Source organism: Lampris incognitus, chromosome 18, assembly GCF_029633865.1.
Source record: "Lampris incognitus isolate fLamInc1 chromosome 18, fLamInc1.hap2, whole genome shotgun sequence".
NCBI classification, from domain to species: Eukaryota; Metazoa; Chordata; class Actinopteri; order Lampriformes; family Lampridae; genus Lampris; species Lampris incognitus.
The window spans coordinates 23436802-23458659 of NC_079228.1; the positions used below are offsets into that span (position 1 = coordinate 23436802).

Sequence of the window (21858 nt, forward strand, 5' to 3'; positions counted from 1 at the left end):
CGCAGAGCAGTCAGAGTGCCCATACTGACCCCTTCATGGCAACTGTATTCCCTGATGGCAATGGCCTCTTTCAGCAGGATAATGCGCCCTGCCACACTGCAAAAATTGTTCAGGGATGGTTTAAGGAACATGGCAATAAGTTCAAGGTGTTGCCCTGGTCTCCAAATTCTCCAGATCTCAATCCAATGGAACATCTGTGGGATGTGCTAGTCCGATCTTTGGAGTCCGATCTTTGGAGGCTCCAAAACAAGTCCGATCTTTGGAGGCTCCACCTCACAACTTACAGGACTTAAAGGATTTGCTGCTAATGTTTTGGTGCCAGTTACCAGAGGACACATTCAGAGGTCTTGTGGAGTCACATCTCGATGGGTCGGAGCTGTTTTGGTGGCACGAGGGGGACCTAAATATTACGCAGGTGGTTTTAATGTTTTGGCTGATCAGTGAAACTGAAATAAAGATCTCAGGATTGCTTTTTGGGCAGCACGGTGGCCCAGTGGTTAGTGCTGTTGCCTCACAGTAAGAAGGTCCTGGGTTCGAACCCCAGGCCGTCCCAGGTCCTTTCTGTGTGGAGTTTGCATGTTCTCCACGTGTCTATGTGGGTTTCCTCTGGGTGCTCTGATTTCCTCCCACCATCAAAAGACATGCATGTTAGGATTAATATTCCTGTCTGTGCCCCTGACCAAGGCAATGGAAAGAACTGGAGTTGGTCCCCGGGCGCTGCACCTGCCCACTGCTCCTGTACAATAGGATGGGTTAAATGCAGAGAACAAATTTCATTGTAACTTACAATTTCATGGTAACCTACAATGACAAAATAAAGTGTATTTCTCCTTTCTTCTGCTTTCTTCTATTATAAGGTGCTCAGATTAAATGTATTACTGAATTGCCATAGCATGAAATGTCTGCTTTATCTTACAAGCATAACGTGACAAAGTAGAGTTCAAGGTAGTGTGCGGTTATTATCTTGGACTTCAAGTAGTTTGCTACTTGAAGTACAAGATAATACCAGGAACTTCTTGGAATTGAAAAGTAATTTTTTTTAGTTCCAACATCCAAGGAGAACTTTCTTGAAGGTTTGTGTCGACTATTCATTTGTGACTAGATTTAGTGCTGTTGCATTACCAAGCAATTTCCTCAAATTCTCATTATTATGACTGGAACAGTCATACTCCTTTTGTCAATTTTGTCAAAATTTCAGGAAATTAAAACTAACTGCATGGAAAACATCGAACTTCCTGTTTGAACCTCAGCCTGTTGACCATATGAGCTTGCTTAATCACTTAGATGAATTTATTATTACTCACTACAAAATAAGAAACCGCAACAAGGTGTTTCTCAAAATAACTTAAAAAAATGCCATATACTGTGTGCTTTAACAGAGATATTTAGATCCTTTAATTTTTATATTTTGACTAAAAATATATAATACATAAAAATAGTATTTCTTTATTTAATACTTCAGAAAGCATTTCTATTTCAAAGGAGTTTTTAGATTCTTCAGTTTTAATTTTAACTACATTTAAAAATATCTGTTTTTCTTTCATAGAACGCCTCGAGAACCTTGAACACATAACAATGTGAACTATAGGCTAGGCAGCGGTGAAAAAAAATTTTTTTGAGTGTGTAATAATGGTAAACTACATATCAGGAAATTAATGCATCTGTAATTCATTAATCATAACCACATGATCATAACTTCCCTTAAAATATAAGTAGAATATATTTTCTATTTCTGATTCAACTTTTAAAAAAAATCAATATTCAAACTCATAAGTAACTGCAAATAACTGCTTCAATGAGTAAGTATTTAAGTGACTGTTATCTGTAATTGCAGGTCTTCAAAAGTGACAATGGATTCCATCACTCAAGATACAGATGCAAAGCAAAATGGCAACAAAAAGGCTCATGGCCCTGTGGCTGGGATATTTATGGAGAAGACTAAGGAGACGATTACCATTTATCAAGCCATGAAAAAACGTCTACTTAAGCCAGGAACAGCACTAGCGCTACTTGAAGCACAAGCTGCCACTGAGGGAATCATTGATCCAATTAACAACCGAAAACTTCCAATTGAAGATGCAGTCAAAGAGGGAATAATTGGACCTGAGATGAAAGAGAAACTCCTCGCAGCAGAGAGAGCTCTCAGTGGTTATGTAGACCCCTATACTAGTCAAACTATATCCATATTCCAAGCCATACAAAAAGATTTGGTTCCAAAGGATTATGGAATGAGGCTACTGGAAGCACAGATATCCACACAAGGCCTGTTTGACCCTATTGAGAAGAGACACATTTCAACAGAATCAGCAATTGAGAAAGGCTACTATGAAAAAGATTTGCTTTGTGACCAGATGGAGGAGCTCCGAGTTTTCTACAATCCAAACTCTCAAGAAAATCTCAACTACCGCAGCCTCCTGGAGAAATGTATCCTTGAGCCTGATAAAGGTCTGCTACTGCTGCCCATCTTCATCACTTTCAAAGGCTTACGAAGGGGTGTTTCATCCTCTGAACTCTTGGAGTCAAAGATTATTGACAAAGAAACATATGACAACTTGCAAAAAGGTAATACTACAACACATGATGTGATGCTGATGGAGTCAGTGAGAGAATACTTGGAGGGCAAAGGGAGTATCGCGGGTGTAGCACTACTCTCGTCCAATCAGAGAATGAGCATCTTTCAAGCTATGAAGCAAGGGATATTGATGCCTGGCACGGCACTGGTTTTACTGGAAGCTCAAGCTGCAACTGGATTCATGATTGATCCTGTAAAAAACAAAAAGATGAGTGTAGAGGAGGCCGTCAAAACCAAACTTGTTGGCCCACAATCTCATGCAAAGCTACTCTCTGCTGAACGGGCAGTAACTGGATACAAAGACCCATACTCAGGTAAAACCATATCTCTTTTTCAAGCACTGTCAAAGGATCTCATTGTAAAAGAACATGCAATCCGCTTACTCGAGGCTCAAATCGCCACAGGGGGGATAATAGACCCAATCAACAGTCACAGACTTCCAGTAGAAGTAGCCTATAAGAGAGGCTACTTTAATGAAGAAATGAATGTCACTCTAGAGGACGCAGGAGATGACACTAAAGGCTTCTTCGACCCAAACACAAAAGAAAATTTAACCTATTTTCAACTAATGGAGAGGTGTGTGATTGACCCAGCGACTGGGCTCTGTCTTCTCCCTCTCTTTGAAAAGTCAGATAGGCTGAATTCCAACTTTATCGACTACCAAACTAAACTGGCTTTCAAAGAAGTGAAGGTTAAAGTGTCATGTGGAAAGTACACGGGAATGACAGTATCTCTGTGGGAACTACTGATGTCAGAATACTTTGATGAACACCAGAGACAAGACATCATTCAAAAGTACAAAGATGGGAAGCTCACAATCAAGCTGGTCATTACATCAGTTCTGGAAATCATAGAAAGGTCAGTGAAAACAACTAAGGTTATCTTTGAAGGCATTAGAGAAACTGTCTCTGCAAAGAAACTTGTAGAAGCAGATATCATCAGTAAGGAGGTCTTGGAAGAGCTTGAAAAGGGAAAGAAAACAGTGAAGGAGGTTGTAGAGGATGAAAATGTATCTGTGTACCTGCAAGGGAAAGATAGCATAGCAGGGATTCTGCTTCCTGATTCTCAGATCATGTCCATTTACCAGGCCAGACAGAAAGGAAAGCTGATGCCAGGAACTGCTTTGATTCTGCTGGAGGCACAGGCAGCAACAGGATACATAATTGACCCTATTGGAAACAGAAAGTTTTCAGTAGATGAGGCTGTAAAGGCAAAGGTTGTTGGCCCTGACCTATATAATAAGTTGCGTTCAGCAGAGAAAGCAGTGACTGGTTACAGAGATCCATATGATGACAAAATACTCTCTTTGTTCCAAGCCATGCAGAAAGACCTAATCCTAAAAGATCATGGAATTCGCCTGCTCGAGGCACAAATTGCCACAGGTGGAATAATTGATCCTGTGAACAGCCATCGCATTCCTGTCCATGTGGCTTATGACAGGGGGTACTTTAATAAAGAAATGAATCAAATCTTGAGTGATCCAACTGATGACACAAAAGGGTTCTTTGACCCCAACACTTATGAGAACCTAACATACCTGCAGCTCATGGCAAGATGTGTCACGGATCCCAGTACAGGCTTGTGTCTATTGCCACTCAAAGATAAAGTCATCAGAATCAACATAGATGAGCACATCAAAGAAAAATTCAGAGCTACAACAGTCACTGTCAGGTACGGCCGATTCAGTGGTAAGCACACAACACTGTGGGACCTCATCAACTCAGAGTATCTATCTGAGGACAAAAGAAAGGAGTTTTTCAAGCTCTATAGGTTACGTAGAATCACAATAGAGCAAATCATTGACACCATTTTGGAGGTTGTTGAGATGAAAGCAATAAAACAGCAAGCAGTACTGAATTTTAAGGGACTGAGAGGAGAAGTCTCTGTTGTGGACCTTCTGAAGCTACAGATTTTGGATGAAAAAACCTACAATGGTTTGGTAGATGGAAAGCTAAAAAGCACTGATGTGATAAAGATGGACAGTGTCAGAACCTATCTACAAGGAAAAAGCTGTGTAGCTGGGGTGATACTCCAACCTTCCGATGAAAAGCTAAGCATCTATGAAGCACAGAAAAGGGGTATATTAACACCTGGTACTGCCCTTTGTCTCCTGGAGGCACAAGCAGCTACAGGATTCATTGTTGATCCTGTGAAGAACAAAAGATTAACTGTGGAACAGGCTCTGAAAGAAAAGGTTATCAGTCCTCAAATGTATGAAAAACTTCTTGCTGCAGAGAGGGCAGTCACTGGTTACAAAGACCCATACACCAACAATAAGATCTCTCTTTTCCAAGCCTTAACAAAAGACCTAATCATGCGGCAGCATGCCATCCGTTTACTTGAGGCTCAGATTGCCACAGGTGGTATCATCGACCACTTGAAGAGCATCCACTTACCCCTTGAGGTTGCATACAGGGAGGGCTATTTTGATGCAGAACTTAATCAGATTCTGTCTGATCCCAGTGATGACACCAAAGGATTTTTTGACCCAAAGACTCAAGAAAATCTGACATACATGGAAATGTTGAGACGATGCGTAAAGGATACGAAGACAGGTATGTTTCTCTTGCCACTGAATGACAAGACTAAACCCACAAGGAGAGAGAAGAAAATGTTTACAGATACAGAGATAAAACAGGAGTTTGAAAAGAGAGAGGTTAGTCTGTCTGTGGGTCGGTATTCAGGAATATCTGTTACTCTCTGGGACTTACTTCATTCTGAATACTTTACAGATGATCAGAGAGTTGACTTAATTGAAAGATATAGGACAAAGAAGATAACCATACAAAAGATAATCACATTAGTTATTTCCACTATCACAAAGCTAGAGCAGAGTGAAACCATCAAAACAACAATGGGCTTGAGAAAGCCAGTCTCTGCAAAACAACTACTGGATTCTGAAATTATTGATTTAAATACACTCAAGAGTATGGAGGAAGGGAAACAAACCCTTGATGAGGTGACACAATGTGAATCTGTGAGAAGATTCCTAAGTGGAAGTGGAAGCATTGCTGGAATTCTGACTTACCCTTCCAGGAAGGTTTTGAGCATCTATAATGCAAAAACACAAGGTCTGTTGACATCTGGCAATGCACTTATTCTACTTGAAGCTCAAGTAGCAACAGGATACATCATTGACCCTGTAAAAAACAAATTTTTCACTGTTAATGAAGCAGCAAGAGAAAAAGTAGTTGGACCAGATGTGCGTGAGCAATTGCTCGCAGCTGAACAAGCTGTCACTGGCTATGTGGATCCATACACAGATGCAACAATATCTCTGTTTGAGGCCATGAATAAAAATCTCATCGAGAAAAGCTATGGTAATCGTCTTCTTCAGGCACAGATAGCAACAGGGGGGATTATTGACCCCATTCAAAGTCACAGGCTTCCTGTCACCGTTGCTAAGAAAAGGGGATACTTTGATGACGAAATGAATAAAACTTTGTCTGACACCAGTGATGACATTAAGGGATTCTTTGACCCAAACACTAAAGAAAATCTCAGCTACATTGAGCTGATGAAGCGGTGTGAGGAGGATTCTCAGACTGGGCTTCTTCTACTACCCCTTTATGAGGATGGATCAAATGTCTTTCACACGGATGAGCAAACAGAGTTCAAATTCAAAAACAAAGTTGTCACCATCAATGCAGGGAAATTTCAAGGAAAAGAGGTGACACTTTGGGAGATTTTGCTCTCGGAATACATTTCAGAGCAAAAGAGGGAACAACTTTTTCACCAATACAAGACAGGAGCCATGAAAATAGAGGAAATAATTGAAATCATCACTGTGATCATTACTGAGATGACATCTAAAGAAAGGAAGTTCAAGGGACTGAGAAAACAAGTCTCGGCAAGTGAATTGTATGAGTCTAAAATTATCTCAAAGGACCTCTTCACACAAATTATCCAGGGGGACTTAACTGAAGATAATGTGAACAAAATGCAATCCATTCAAAAATATCTTGGAGCCACAAACTCTATAGCAGGTGTACGACTTCAGTCAACAAAAAAAGTCATGAGCATCTATGAGGCCAAGACCAAAGGTCTCCTAACCCCTGGCACCTCTCTAGTTCTGCTGGAGGCACAAGCTGCCACCGGCTTTGTCATAGATCCTGTCAACAATAAGAAACTCTCAGTGGAAGAAGCTATAGCTCAAGGTGTGGTTGGCGGTGAGTGGAAAAAAAAGCTGCTCTCAGCCGAAAGAGCAGTGACTGGATACAAAGATCCTTACACAGGAAACACCATTTCTTTGTTCCAGGCATTGAACAAGGATCTCATTGTCAAAGATCATGGAATTCGCCTCCTTGAGGCTCAAATTGCTACTGGGGGCATCATCGACCCAGTGCATAGCCATCGAGTGCCTGTAGAGGTGGCATACCAGAGAGGGTACTTTGATGTGGAAATGAACCAGATCCTGTCCGACCCTGACGATGACACCAAGGGCTTTTTTGACCCCAACACACAGGAGAACCTCACCTATCTCCAGTTGCAGGAGAGGTGTGTAACAGATCCTATCACAGGCCTCAGTTTACTCGTCATTGTAAAGAAGGGAGAGTTTTACTTCTTTGTTGATGAGGCCACAAAACTCCTCCTGAAATCTATAACAACAACCACAGCAGGTGGTAAATATCGAGGGCAGACTGTGTCTCTTTGGGAACTTATTTATTCCAAATACATCACAGAGGACAAGAGGAGAGAGCTTGTGCAGCAGTTCAAGTCAGGATCCATCACTGTTGAACGTTTCTTGGAGATTACACTGACAATCATTCAACAGCAAACCCGAGAAACCTCAACAACTTTCAAAACTACATGCCAGCTACCAGAAGCAAAGTCAGACAGCAGCACAACAAAAACTACCATCACCACCAAAATTACAGAGACAAGTGAGTCCACACGCTTCCATGGAATCAGGAAAGATGTCACTGCTGATGAACTGCTTGAGTCCAAAATAATTGATCAGGGTCTCTACAAAGACCTGAGCGCTGGAATAGTCACAGTGACAGAAGTAAGTGAGATGGACTCAGTGCGCAAGTACCTGGAGGGGACCAACAGCATAGCAGGGGTGTATCTCCAGTCCTCCAAGGAGACAATGAGCATCTATACAGCCAAGTCCAAAGGTCTTCTAACCCCTGGCACCTCTCTAGTTCTGCTGGAGGCACAAGCTGCCACTGGCTTTGTCATAGATCCTGTCAACAACAAAAAACTCTCAGTCGTAGAGGCTGTAGCTCAAGGTGTGGTAGGCAGTGAGTGGCAAAACAAGCTGCTCTCAGCCGAAAGAGCAGTGACCGGATACAAAGATCCTTACACAGGAAACACCATTTCTTTGTTCCAGGCTTTGAACAAGGACCTCATTGTCAAAGATCATGGAATTCGCCTCCTTGAGGCTCAAATTGCTACTGGGGGCATCATCGACCCAGTGCATAGCCATCGAGTGCCTGTAGAGGTGGCATACCAGAGAGGGTACTTTGATGTGGAAATGAACCAGATCCTGTCCGACCCTGACGATGACACCAAGGGCTTTTTTGACCCCAACACACAGGAGAACCTCACCTATCTCCAGTTGCAGGAGAGGTGTGTAACAGATCCTATCACAGGCCTCAGTTTACTCGTCATTGTAAAGAAGGGAGAGTTTTACTTCTTTGTTGATGAGGCCACAAAACTCCTCCTGAAATCTAAAACAACAACCACAGCAGGTGGTAAATATCGAGGGCAGACTGTGTCTCTTTGGGAACTTATTTATTCCAAATACATCACAGAGGACAAGAGGAGAGAGCTTGTGCAGCAGTTCAAGTCAGGATCCATCACTGTTGAACGTTTCTTGGAGATTACACTGACAATCATTCAACAGCAAACCCGAGAAACCTCAACAACTTTCAAAACTACATGCCAGCTACCAGAAGCAAAGTCAGACAGCAGCACAACAAAAACTACCATCACCACCAAAATTACAGAGACAAGTGAGTCCACACGCTTCCATGGAATCAGGAAAGATGTCACTGCTGATGAACTCCTTGAGTCCAAAATTATAGACCAGGGTCTCTACAAAGACCTGAGTGCTGGAATAGTCACAGTGACAGAAGTAAGTGAGATGGACTCAGTGCGCAAGTACCTGGAGGGGACCAACAGCATAGCAGGGGTGTATCTCCAGTCCACCAAGGAGACAATGAGCATCTATACAGCCATGTCCAAAGGTCTTCTAACCCCTGGCACCTCTCTAGTTCTGCTGGAGGCACAAGCTGCCACTGGCTTTGTCATAGATCCTGTCAACAACAAAAAACTCTCAGTCTTAGAGGCTGTAGCTCAAGGTGTGGTAGGCAGTGAGTGGCAAAACAAGCTGCTCTCAGCCGAAAGAGCAGTGACCGGATACAAAGATCCTTACACAGGAAACACCATTTCTTTGTTCCAGGCTTTGAACAAGGACCTCATTGTCAAAGATCATGGAATTCGCCTCCTTGAGGCTCAAATTGCTACTGGGGGCATCATCGACCCAGTGCATAGCCATCGAGTGCCTGTAGAGGTGGCATACCAGAGAGGGTACTTTGATGTGGAAATGAACCAGATCCTGTCCGACCCTGACGATGACACCAAGGGCTTTTTTGACCCCAACACACAGGAGAACCTCACCTATCTCCAGTTGCAGGAGAGGTGTGTAACAGATCCTATCACAGGCCTCAGTTTACTCGTCATTGTAAAGAAGGGAGAGTTTTACTTCTTTGTTGATGAGGCCACAAAACTCCTCCTGAAATCTAAAACAACAACCACAGCAGGTGGTAAATATCGAGGGCAGACTGTGTCTCTTTGGGAACTTATTTATTCCAAATACATCACAGAGGACAAGAGGAGAGAGCTTGTGCAGCAGTTCAAGTCAGGTTCTATCACTGTTGAACGTTTCTTGGAGATTACACTGACAATCATTCAACAGCAAACCCGAGAAACCTCAACAACTTTCAAAACTACATGCCAGCTACCAGAAGCAAAGTCAGACAGCAGCACAACAAAAACTACCATCACCGACAAAATTACAGAGACAAGTGAGTCCACACGCTTCCATGGAATCAGGAAAGATGTCACTGCTGATGAACTGCTTGAGTCCAAAATTATTGATCAGGGTCTCTACAAAGACCTGAGTGCTGGAATAGTCACAGTGACAGAAGTAAGTGAGATGGACTCAGTGCGCAAGTACCTGGAGGGGACCAACAGCATAGCAGGGGTTTATCTCCAGTCCACCAAGGAGACAATGAGCATCTATACAGCCAAGTCCAAAGGTCTTCTAACCCCTGGCACCTCTCTAGTTCTGCTGGAGGCACAAGCTGCCACTGGCTTTGTCATAGATCCTGTCAACAACAAAAAACTCTCAGTCGTAGAGGCTGTAGCTCAAGGTGTGGTAGGCAGTGAGTGGCAAAACAAGCTGCTCTCAGCCGAAAGAGCAGTGACCGGATACAAAGATCCTTACACAGGAAACACCATTTCTTTGTTCCAGGCTTTGAACAAGGACCTCATTGTCAAAGATCATGGAATTCGCCTCCTTGAGGCTCAAATTGCTACTGGGGGCATCATCGACCCAGTGCATAGCCATCGAGTGCCTGTAGAGGTGGCATACCAGAGAGGGTACTTTGATGTGGAAATGAACCAGATCCTGTCCGACCCTGACGATGACACCAAGGGCTTTTTTGACCCCAACACACAGGAGAACCTCACCTATCTCCAGTTGCAGGAGAGGTGTGTAACAGATCCTATCACAGGCCTCAGTTTACTCGTCATTGTAAAGAAGGGAGAGTTTTACTTCTTTGTTGATGAGGCCACAAAACTCCTCCTGAAATCTAAAACAACAACCACAGCAGGTGGTAAATATCGAGGGCAGACTGTGTCTCTTTGGGAACTTCTTTATTCCAAGTACATCACAGAGGACAAGAGGAGAGAGCTTGTGCAGCAGTTCAAGTCAGGATCTATCACTGTTGAACGTTTCTTGGAGATTACACTGACAATCATTCAACAGCAAACCCGAGAAACCTCAACAACTTTCAAAACTACATGCCAGCTACCGGAAGCAAAGTCAGACAGCAGCACAACAAAAACTACCATCACCACCAAAATTACAGAGACAAGTGAGTCCACACGCTTCCATGGAATCAGGAAAGATGTCACTGCTGATGAACTGCTTGAGTCCAAAATAATTGATCAGGGTCTCTACAAAGACCTGAGCGCTGGAATAGTCACAGTGACAGAAGTAAGTGAGATGGACTCAGTGCGCAAGTACCTGGAGGGGACCAACAGCATAGCAGGGGTGTATCTCCAGTCCTCCAAGGAGACAATGAGCATCTATACAGCCAAGTCCAAAGGTCTTCTAACCCCTGGCACCTCTCTAGTTCTGCTGGAGGCACAAGCTGCCACTGGCTTTGTCATAGATCCTGTCAACAACAAAAAACTCTCAGTCGTAGAGGCTGTAGCTCAAGGTGTGGTAGGCAGTGAGTGGCAAAACAAGCTGCTCTCAGCCGAAAGAGCAGTGACCGGATACAAAGATCCTTACACAGGAAACACCATTTCTTTGTTCCAGGCTTTGAACAAGGACCTCATTGTCAAAGATCATGGAATTCGCCTCCTTGAGGCTCAAATTGCTACTGGGGGCATCATCGACCCAGTGCATAGCCATCGAGTGCCTGTAGAGGTGGCATACCAGAGAGGGTACTTTGATGTGGAAATGAACCAGATCCTGTCCGACCCTGACGATGACACCAAGGGCTTTTTTGACCCCAACACACAGGAGAACCTCACCTATCTCCAGTTGCAGGAGAGGTGTGTAACAGATCCTATCACAGGCCTCAGTTTACTCGTCATTGTAAAGAAGGGAGAGTTTTACTTCTTTGTTGATGAGGCCACAAAACTCCTCCTGAAATCTAAAACAACAACCACAGCAGGTGGTAAATATCGAGGGCAGACTGTGTCTCTTTGGGAACTTATTTATTCCAAATACATCACAGAGGACAAGAGGAGAGAGCTTGTGCAGCAGTTCAAGTCAGGATCTATCACTGTTGAACGTTTCTTGGAGATTACACTGACAATCATTCAACAGCAAACCCGAGAAACCTCAACAACTTTCAAAACTACATGCCAGCTACCAGAAGCAAAGTCAGACAGCAGCACAACAAAAACTACCATCACCACCAAAATTACAGAGACAAGTGAGTCCACACGCTTCCATGGAATCAGGAAAGATGTCACTGCTGATGAACTCCTTGAGTCCAAAATTATAGACCAGGGTCTCTACAAAGACCTGAGTGCTGGAATAGTCACAGTGACAGAAGTAAGTGAGATGGACTCAGTGCGCAAGTACCTGGAGGGGACCAACAGCATAGCAGGGGTGTATCTCCAGTCCACCAAGGAGACAATGAGCATCTATACAGCCAAGTCCAAAGGTCTTCTAACCCCTGGCACCTCTCTAGTTCTGCTGGAGGCACAAGCTGCCACTGGCTTTGTCATAGATCCTGTCAACAACAAAAAACTCTCAGTCGTAGAGGCTGTAGCTCAAGGTGTGGTAGGCAGTGAGTGGCAAAACAAGCTGCTCTCAGCCGAAAGAGCAGTGACCGGATACAAAGATCCTTACACAGGAAACACCATTTCTTTGTTCCAGGCTTTGAACAAGGACCTCATTGTCAAAGATCATGGAATTCGCCTCCTTGAGGCTCAAATTGCTACTGGGGGCATCATCGACCCAGTGCATAGCCATCGAGTGCCTGTAGAGGTGGCATACCAGAGAGGGTACTTTGATGTGGAAATGAACCAGATCCTGTCCGACCCTGACGATGACACCAAGGGCTTTTTTGACCCCAACACACAGGAGAACCTCACCTATCTCCAGTTGCAGGAGAGGTGTGTAACAGATCCTATCACAGGCCTCAGTTTACTCGTCATTGTAAAGAAGGGAGAGTTTTACTTCTTTGTTGATGAGGCCACAAAACTCCTCCTGAAATCTAAAACAACAACCACAGCAGGTGGTAAATATCGAGGGCAGACTGTGTCTCTTTGGGAACTTCTTTATTCCAAATACATCACAGAGGACCAGAGGAGAGAGCTTGTGCAGCAGTTCAAGTCAGGTTCTATCACTGTTGAACGTTTCTTGGAGATTACACTGACAATCATTCGACAGCAAACCCGAGAAACCTCAACAACTTTCAAAACTACATGCCAGCTACCAGAAGCAAAGTCAGACAGCAGCACAACAAAAACTATCATCACCACCAAAATTACAGAGACAAGTGAGTCCACAAGCTTCCATGGAATCAGGAAAGATGTCACTGCTGATGAACTGCTTGAGTCCAAAATTATTGATCAGGGTCTCTACAAAGACCTGAGCGCTGGAATAGTCACAGTGACAGAAGTAAGTGAGATGGACTCAGTGCGCAAGTACCTGGAGGGGACCAACAGCATAGCAGGGGTGTATCTCCAGTCCTCCAAGGAGACAATGAGCATCTATACAGCCAAGTCCAAAGGTCTTCTAACCCCTGGCACCTCTCTAGTTCTGCTGGAGGCACAAGCTGCCACTGGCTTTGTCATAGATCCTGTCAACAACAAAAAACTCTCAGTCGTAGAGGCTGTAGCTCAAGGTGTGGTAGGCAGTGAGTGGCAAAACAAGCTGCTCTCAGCCGAAAGAGCAGTGACCGGATACAAAGATCCTTACACAGGAAACACCATTTCTTTGTTCCAGGCTTTGAACAAGGACCTCATTGTCAAAGATCATGGAATTCGCCTCCTTGAGGCTCAAATTGCTACTGGGGGCATCATCGACCCAGTGCATAGCCATCGAGTGCCTGTAGAGGTGGCATACCAGAGAGGGTACTTTGATGTGGAAATGAACCAGATCCTGTCCGACCCTGACGATGACACCAAGGGCTTTTTTGACCCCAACACACAGGAGAACCTCACCTATCTCCAGTTGCAGGAGAGGTGTGTAACAGATCCTATCACAGGCCTCAGTTTACTCGTCATTGTAAAGAAGGGAGAGTTTTACTTCTTTGTTGATGAGGCCACAAAACTCCTCCTGAAATCTAAAACAACAACCACAGCAGGTGGTAAATATCGAGGGCAGACTGTGTCTCTTTGGGAACTTCTTTATTCCAAATACATCACAGAGGACCAGAGGAGAGAGCTTGTGCAGCAGTTCAAGTCAGGATCTATCACTGTTGAACGTTTCTTGGAGATTACACTGACAATCATTCAACAGCAAACCCGAGAAACCTCAACAACTTTCAAAACTACATGCCAGCTACCAGAAGCAAAGTCAGACAGCAGCACAACAAAAACTACCATCACCGACAAAATTACAGAGACAAGTGAGTCCACACGCTTCCATGGAATCAGGAAAGATGTCACTGCTGATGAACTCCTTGAGTCCAAAATTATAGACCAGGGTCTCTACAAAGACCTGAGTGCTGGAATAGTCACAGTGACAGAAGTAAGTGAGATGGACTCAGTGCGCAAGTACCTGGAGGGGACCAACAGCATAGCAGGGGTGTATCTCCAGTCCACCAAAGAGACAATGAGCATCTATACAGCCAAGTCCAAAGGTCTTCTAACCCCTGGCACCTCTCTAGTTCTGCTGGAGGCACAAGCTGCCACTGGCTTTGTCATAGATCCTGTCAACAACAAAAAACTCTCAGTCGTAGAGGCTGTAGCTCAAGGTGTGGTAGGCAGTGAGTGGCAAAACAAGCTGCTCTCAGCCGAAAGAGCAGTGACCGGATACAAAGATCCTTACACAGGAAACACCATTTCTTTGTTCCAGGCTTTGAACAAGGACCTCATTGTCAAAGATCATGGAATTCGCCTCCTTGAGGCTCAAATTGCTACTGGGGGCATCATCGACCCAGTGCATAGCCATCGAGTGCCTGTAGAGGTGGCATACCAGAGAGGGTACTTTGATGTGGAAATGAACCAGATCCTGTCCGACCCTGACGATGACACCAAGGGCTTTTTTGACCCCAACACACAGGAGAACCTCACCTATCTCCAGTTGCAGGAGAGGTGTGTAACAGATCCTGTCACAGGCCTCAGTTTACTCGTCATTGTAAAGAAGGGAGAGTTTTACTTCTTTGTTGATGAGGCCACAAAACTCCTCCTGAAATCTAAAACAACAACCACAGCAGGTGGTAAATATCGAGGGCAGACTGTGTCTCTTTGGGAACTTATTTATTCCAAATACATCACAGAGGACAAGAGGAGAGAGCTTGTGCAGCAGTTCAAGTCAGGATCTATCACTGTTGAACGTTTCTTGGAGATTACACTGACAATCATTCGACAGCAAACCCGAGAAACCTCAACAACTTTCAAAACTACATGCCAGCTACCAGAAGCAAAGTCAGACAGCAGCACAACAAAAACTACCATCACCACCAAAATTACAGAGACAAGTGAGTCCACAAGCTTCCATGGAATCAGGAAAGATGTCACTGCTGATGAACTGCTTGAGTCCAAAATTATTGATCAGGGTCTCTACAAAGACCTGAGCGCTGGAATAGTCACAGTGACAGAAGTAAGTGAGATGGACTCAGTGCGCAAGTACCTGGAGGGGACCAACAGCATAGCAGGGGTGTATCTCCAGTCCTCCAAGGAGACAATGAGCATCTATACAGCCAAGTCCAAAGGTCTTCTAACCCCTGGCACCTCTCTAGTTCTGCTGGAGGCACAAGCTGCCACTGGCTTTGTCATAGATCCTGTCAACAACAAAAAACTCTCAGTCTTAGAGGCTGTAGCTCAAGGTGTGGTAGGCAGTGAGTGGCAAAACAAGCTGCTCTCAGCCGAAAGAGCAGTGACCGGATACAAAGATCCTTACACAGGAAACACCATTTCTTTGTTCCAGGCTTTGAACAAGGACCTCATTGTCAAAGATCATGGAATTCGCCTCCTTGAGGCTCAAATTGCTACTGGGGGCATCATCGACCCAGTGCATAGCCATCGAGTGCCTGTAGAGGTGGCATACCAGAGAGGGTACTTTGATGTGGAAATGAACCAGATCCTGTCCGACCCTGACGATGACACCAAGGGCTTTTTTGACCCCAACACACAGGAGAACCTCACCTATCTCCAGTTGCAGGAGAGGTGTGTAACAGATCCTATCACAGGCCTCAGTTTACTCGTCATTGTAAAGAAGGGAGAGTTTTACTTCTTTGTTGATGAGGCCACAAAACTCCTCCTGAAATCTAAAACAACAACCACAGCAGGTGGTAAATATCGAGGGCAGACTGTGTCTCTTTGGGAACTTCTTTATTCCAAATACATCACAGAGGACAAGAGGAGAGAGCTTGTGCAGCAGTTCAAGTCAGGATCTATCACTGTTGAACGTTTCTTGGAGATTACACTGACAATCATTCAACAGCAAACCCGAGAAACCTCAACAACTTTCAAAACTACATGCCAGCTACCAGAAGCAAAGTCAGACAGCAGCACAACAAAAACTACCATCACCACCAAAATTACAGAGACAAGTGAGTCCACAAGCTTCCATGGAATCAGGAAAGATGTCACTGCTGATGAACTGCTTGAGTCCAAAATTATTGATCAGGGTCTCTACAAAGACCTGAGCGCTGGAATAGTCACAGTGACAGAAGTAAGTGAGATGGACTCAGTGCGCAAGTACCTGGAGGGGACCAACAGCATAGCAGGGGTGTATCTCCAGTCCTCCAAGGAGACAATGAGCATCTATACAGCCAAGTCCAAAGGTCTTCTAACCCCTGGCACCTCTCTAGTTCTGCTGGAGGCACAAGCTGCCACTGGCTTTGTCATAGATCCTGTCAACAACAAAAAACTCTCAGTCGTAGAGGCTGTAGCTCAAGGTGTGGTAGGCAGTGAGTGGCAAAACAAGCTGCTCTCAGCCGAAAGAGCAGTGACCGGATACAAAGATCCTTACACAGGAAACACCATTTCTTTGTTCCAGGCTTTGAACAAGGACCTCATTGTCAAAGATCATGGAATTCGCCTCCTTGAGGCTCAAATTGCTACTGGGGGCATCATCGACCCAGTGCATAGCCATCGAGTGCCTGTAGAGGTGGCATACCAGAGAGGGTACTTTGATGTGGAAATGAACCAGATCCTGTCCGACCCTGACGATGACACCAAGGGCTTTTTTGACCCCAACACACAGGAGAACCTCACCTATCTCCAGTTGCAGGAGAGGTGTGTAACAGATCCTATCACAGGCCTCAGTTTACTCGTCATTGTAAAGAAGGGAGAGTTTTACTTCTTTGTTGATGAGGCCACAAAACTCCTCCTGAAATCTAAAACAACAACCACAGCAGGTGGTAAATATCGAGGGCAGACTGTGTCTCTTTGGGAACTTATTTATTCCAAATACATCACAGAGGACAAGAGGAGAGAGCTTGTGCAGCAGTTCAAGTCAGGATCTATCACTGTTGAACGTTTCTTGGAGATTACACTGACAATCATTCAACAGCAAACCCGAGAAACCTCAACAACTTTCAAAACTACATGCCAGCTACCAGAAGCAAAGTCAGACAGCAGCACAACAAAAACTACCATCACCACCAAAATTACAGAGACAAGTGAGTCCACAAGCTTCCATGGAATCAGGAAAGATGTCACTGCTGATGAACTGCTTGAGTCCAAAATTATTGATCAGGGTCTCTACAAAGACCTGAGCGCTGGAATAGTCACAGTGACAGAAGTAAGTGAGATGGACTCAGTGCGCAAGTACCTGGAGGGGACCAACAGCATAGCAGGGGTGTATCTCCAGTCCTCCAAGGAGACAATGAGCATCTATACAGCCAAGTCCAAAGGTCTTCTAACCCCTGGCACCTCTCTAGTTCTGCTGGAGGCACAAGCTGCCACTGGCTTTGTCATAGATCCTGTCAACAACAAAAAACTCTCAGTCGTAGAGGCTGTAGCTCAAGGTGTGGTAGGCAGTGAGTGGCAAAACAAGCTGCTCTCAGCCGAAAGAGCAGTGACCGGATACAAAGATCCTTACACAGGAAAAACCATTTCTTTGTTCCAGGCTTTGAACAAGGACCTCATTGTCAAAGATCATGGAATTCGCCTCCTTGAGGCTCAAATTGCTACTGGGGGCATCATCGACCCAGTGCATAGCCATCGAGTGCCTGTAGAGGTGGCATACCAGAGAGGGTACTTTGATGTGGAAATGAACCAGATCCTGTCCGACCCTGACGATGACACCAAGGGCTTTTTTGACCCCAACACACAGGAGAACCTCACCTATCTGCAGTTGCAGGAGAGGTGTGTAACAGATCCTATCACAGGCCTCAGTTTACTCGTCATTGTAAAGAAGGGAGAGTTTTACTTCTTTGTTGATGAGGCCACAAAACTCCTCCTGAAATCTAAAACAACAACCACAGCAGGTGGTAAATATCGAGGGCAGACTGTGTCTCTTTGGGAACTTCTTTATTCCAAATACATCACAGAGGACAAGAGGAGAGAGCTTGTGCAGCAGTTCAAGTCAGGATCTATCACTGTTGAACGTTTCTTGGAGATTACACTGGCAATCATTCGACAGCAAACCCGAGAAACCTCAACAACTTTCAAAACTACATGCCAGCTACCAGAAGCAAAGTCAGACAGCAGCACAACAAAAACTACCATTACCACCAAAATTACAGAGACAAGTGAGTCCACAAGCTTCCATGGAATCAGGAAAGATGTCACTGCTGATGAACTGCTTGAGTCCAAAATTATTGATCAGGGTCTCTACAAAGACCTGAGTGATGGAATAGTCACAGTGACAGAAGTAAGTGAGATGGACTCAGTGCGCAAGTACCTGGAGGGGACCAACAGCATAGCAGGGGTGTATCTCCAGTCCACCAAGGAGACAATGAGCATCTATACAGCCAAGTCCAAAGGTCTTCTAACCCCTGGAACCTCTCTAGTTCTGCTGGAGGCACAAGCTGCCACTGGCTTTGTCATAGATCCTGTCAACAACAAAAAACTCTCAGTCGTAGAGGCTGTAGCTCAAGGTGTGGTAGGCAGTGAGTGGCAAAACAAGCTGCTCTCAGCCGAAAGAGCAGTGACCGGATACAAAGATCCTTACACAGGAAACACCATTTCTTTGTTCCAGGCTTTAAACAAGGACCTCATTGTCAAAGATCATGGAATTCGCCTCCTTGAGGCACAAATTGCTACTGGGGGCATCATCGACCCAGTGCATAGCCATCGAGTGCCTGTAGAGGTGGCATACCAGAGAGGGTACTTTGATGTGGAAATGAACCAGATCCTGTCCGACCCTGACGATGACACCAAGGGCTTTTTTGACCCCAACACACAGGAGAACCTCACCTATCTCCAGTTGCAGGAGAGGTGTGTAACAGATCCTATCACAGGCCTCAGTTTACTCGTCATTGTAAAGAAGGGAGAGTTTTACTTCTTTGTTGATGAGGCCACAAAACTCCTCCTGAAATCTAAAACAACAACCACAGCAGGTGGTAAATATCGAGGGCAGACTGTGTCTCTTTGGGAACTTATTTATTCCAAATACATCACAGAGGACAAGAGGAGAGAGCTTGTGCAGCAGTTCAAGTCAGGATCTATCACTGCTGAACGTTTCTTGGAGATTACACTGACAATCATTCAACAGCAAACCCGAGAAACCTCAACAACTTTCAAAACTACATGCCAGCTACCAGAAGCAAAGTCAGACAGCAGCACAACAAAAACTACCATCACCACCAAAATTACAGAGACAAGTGAGTCCACACGCTTCCATGGAATCAGGAAAGATGTCACTGCTGATGAACTGCTTGAGTCCAAAATTATTGATCAGGGTCTCTACAAAGACCTGAGTGCTGGAATAGTCACAGTGACAGAAGTAAGTGAGATGGACTCAGTGCGCAAGTACCTGGAGGGGACCAACAGCATAGCAGGGGTGTATCTCCAGTCCACCAAGGAGACAATGAGCATCTATACAGCCAAGTCCAAAGGTCTTCTAACCCCTGGAACCTCTCTAGTTCTGCTGGAGGCACAAGCTGCCACTGGCTTTGTCATAGATCCTGTCAACAACAAAAAACTCTCAGTCGTAGAGGCTGTAGCTCAAGGTGTGGTAGGCAGTGAGTGGCAAAACAAGCTGCTCTCAGCCGAAAGAGCAGTGACCGGATACAAAGATCCTTACACAGGAAACACTATTTCTTTGTTCCAGGCTTTGAACAAGGACCTCATTGTCAAAGATCATGGAATTCGCCTCCTTGAGGCACAAATTGCTACTGGGGGCATCATCGACCCAGTGCATAGCCATCGAGTGCCTGTAGAGGTGGCATACCAGAGAGGGTACTTTGATGTGGAAATGAACCAGATCCTGTCCGACCCTGACGATGACACCAAGGGCTTTTTTGACCCCAACACACAGGAGAACCTCACCTATCTCCAGTTGCAGGAGAGGTGTGTAACAGATCCTATCACAGGCCTCAGTTTACTCGTCATTGTAAAGAAGGGAGAGTTTTACTTCTTTGTTGATGAGGCCACAAAACTCCTCCTGAAATCTAAAACAACAACCACAGCAGGTGGTAAATATCGAGGGCAGACTGTGTCTCTTTGGGAACTTCTTTATTCCAAATACATCACAGAGGACAAGAGGAGAGAGCTTGTGCAGCAGTTCAAGTCAGGATCTATCACTGTTGAACGTTTCTTGGAGATTACACTGACAATCATTCGACAGCAAACCCGAGAAACCTCAACAACTTTCAAAACTACATGCCAGCTACCAGAAGCAAAGTCAGACAGCAGCACAACAAAAACTACCATCACCACCAAAATTACAGAGACAAGTGAGTCCATAAGCTTCCATGGAATCAGGAAAGATGTCACTGCTGATGAACTGCTTGAGTCCAAAATTATTGATCAGGGTCTCTACAAAGACCTGAGAGCTGGAATAGTCACAGTGACAGAAGTAAGTGAGATGGACTCAGTGCGCAAGTACCTGGAGGGGACCAACAGCATAGCAGGGGTGTATCTCCAGTCCACCAAGGAGACAATGAGCATCTATACAGCCAAGTCCAAAGGTCTTCTAACCCCTGGAACCTCTCTAGTTCTGCTGGAGGCACAAGCTGCCACTGGCTTTGTCATAGATCCTGTCAACAACAAAAAACTCTCAGTCGTAGAGGCTGTAGCTCAAGGTGTGGTAGGCAGTGAGTGGCAAAACAAGCTGCTCTCAGCCGAAAGAGCAGTGACCGGATACAAAGATCCTTACACAGGAAACACCATTTCTTTGTTCCACGCTTTGAACAAGGACCTCATTGTCAAAGATCATGGAATTCGCCTCCTTGAGGCACAGATTGCTACTGGGGGCATCATCGACCCAGTGCATAGCCATCGAGTACCTGTAGAGGTGGCATACCAGAGAGGGTACTTTGATGTGGAAATGAACCAGATCCTGTCCGACCCTGACGATGACACCAAGGGCTTTTTTGACCCCAACACACAGGAGAACCTCACCTATCTCCAGTTGCAGGAGAGGTGTGTAACAGATCCTATCACAGGCCTCAGTTTACTCGTCATTGTAAAGAAGGGAGAGTTTTACTTCTTTGTTGATGAGGCCACAAAACTCCTCCTGAAATCTAAAACAACAACCACAGCAGGTGGTAAATATCGAGGGCAGACTGTGTCTCTTTGGGAACTTCTTTATTCCAAATACATCACAGAGGACCAGAGGAGAGAGCTTGTGCAGCAGTTCAAGTCAGGTTCTATCACTGTTGAACGTTTCTTGGAGATTACACTAACAATCATTCAACAGCAAACCCGAGAAACCTCAACACCTTCATAAACCACATACCAGGGGCACCCTGGTGGATTACCTGGTAGTGTACGTACAACATACGGCTCAATTTTTACCGAAGCATTCTGGGTTCGAATCCTGCTCGGACCCTTTCCTGCATGTCATTACCTCTCTTTCCCTTGACTTTCCTGTCTCTCTCCTGACTATCACTTTTAAATAAAAATGGAAAATGCCAAAAATAATCTTAAAAAAAAACATCAGCTACCAGAAACAAAGTCAGTCAGCGGCACAGCAACTACCATAGCCACCACAATTACAAAGACAAGTGAGTCCAAAAACTTGTATGGAATCAGGAAGGATGTTACTGCTGATGTCCAAAATGATTGATGGTCTTGAAAAAAGGATCATGGAATTGCACTCCTTGAGACACAAAAAAGCACTGACTGGATACAAAGATCAGTACATAGGAAACACAATTTCTTCATTCCAGGCCTTGAAAAAGGACCTCATTATCAAGTATCATGGAATTTGACTCCTTGAGGCCCAAATTGCCAGTCTTTTTTGACCC

At 44.8% G+C, this 21858-nt stretch overlaps 1 protein-coding gene across 1 annotated transcript in view; it reads left to right on the forward strand.

Moving 5' to 3' along the window:
* Positions 1-21746, forward strand: part of eppk1 (epiplakin 1) — a 36955-nt gene extending 15209 nt beyond the window's left edge. The window contains exon 2 of the mRNA XM_056297862.1: positions 1835-21746. Within this exon, the coding sequence (XP_056153837.1) occupies positions 1851-21338 (19488 nt within the window). The 5' untranslated portion in view covers positions 1835-1850 and the 3' untranslated portion in view covers positions 21339-21746. The remainder of the gene's footprint in view (positions 1-1834) is intronic.
* Positions 21747-21858: the final 112 nt, after the last annotated feature.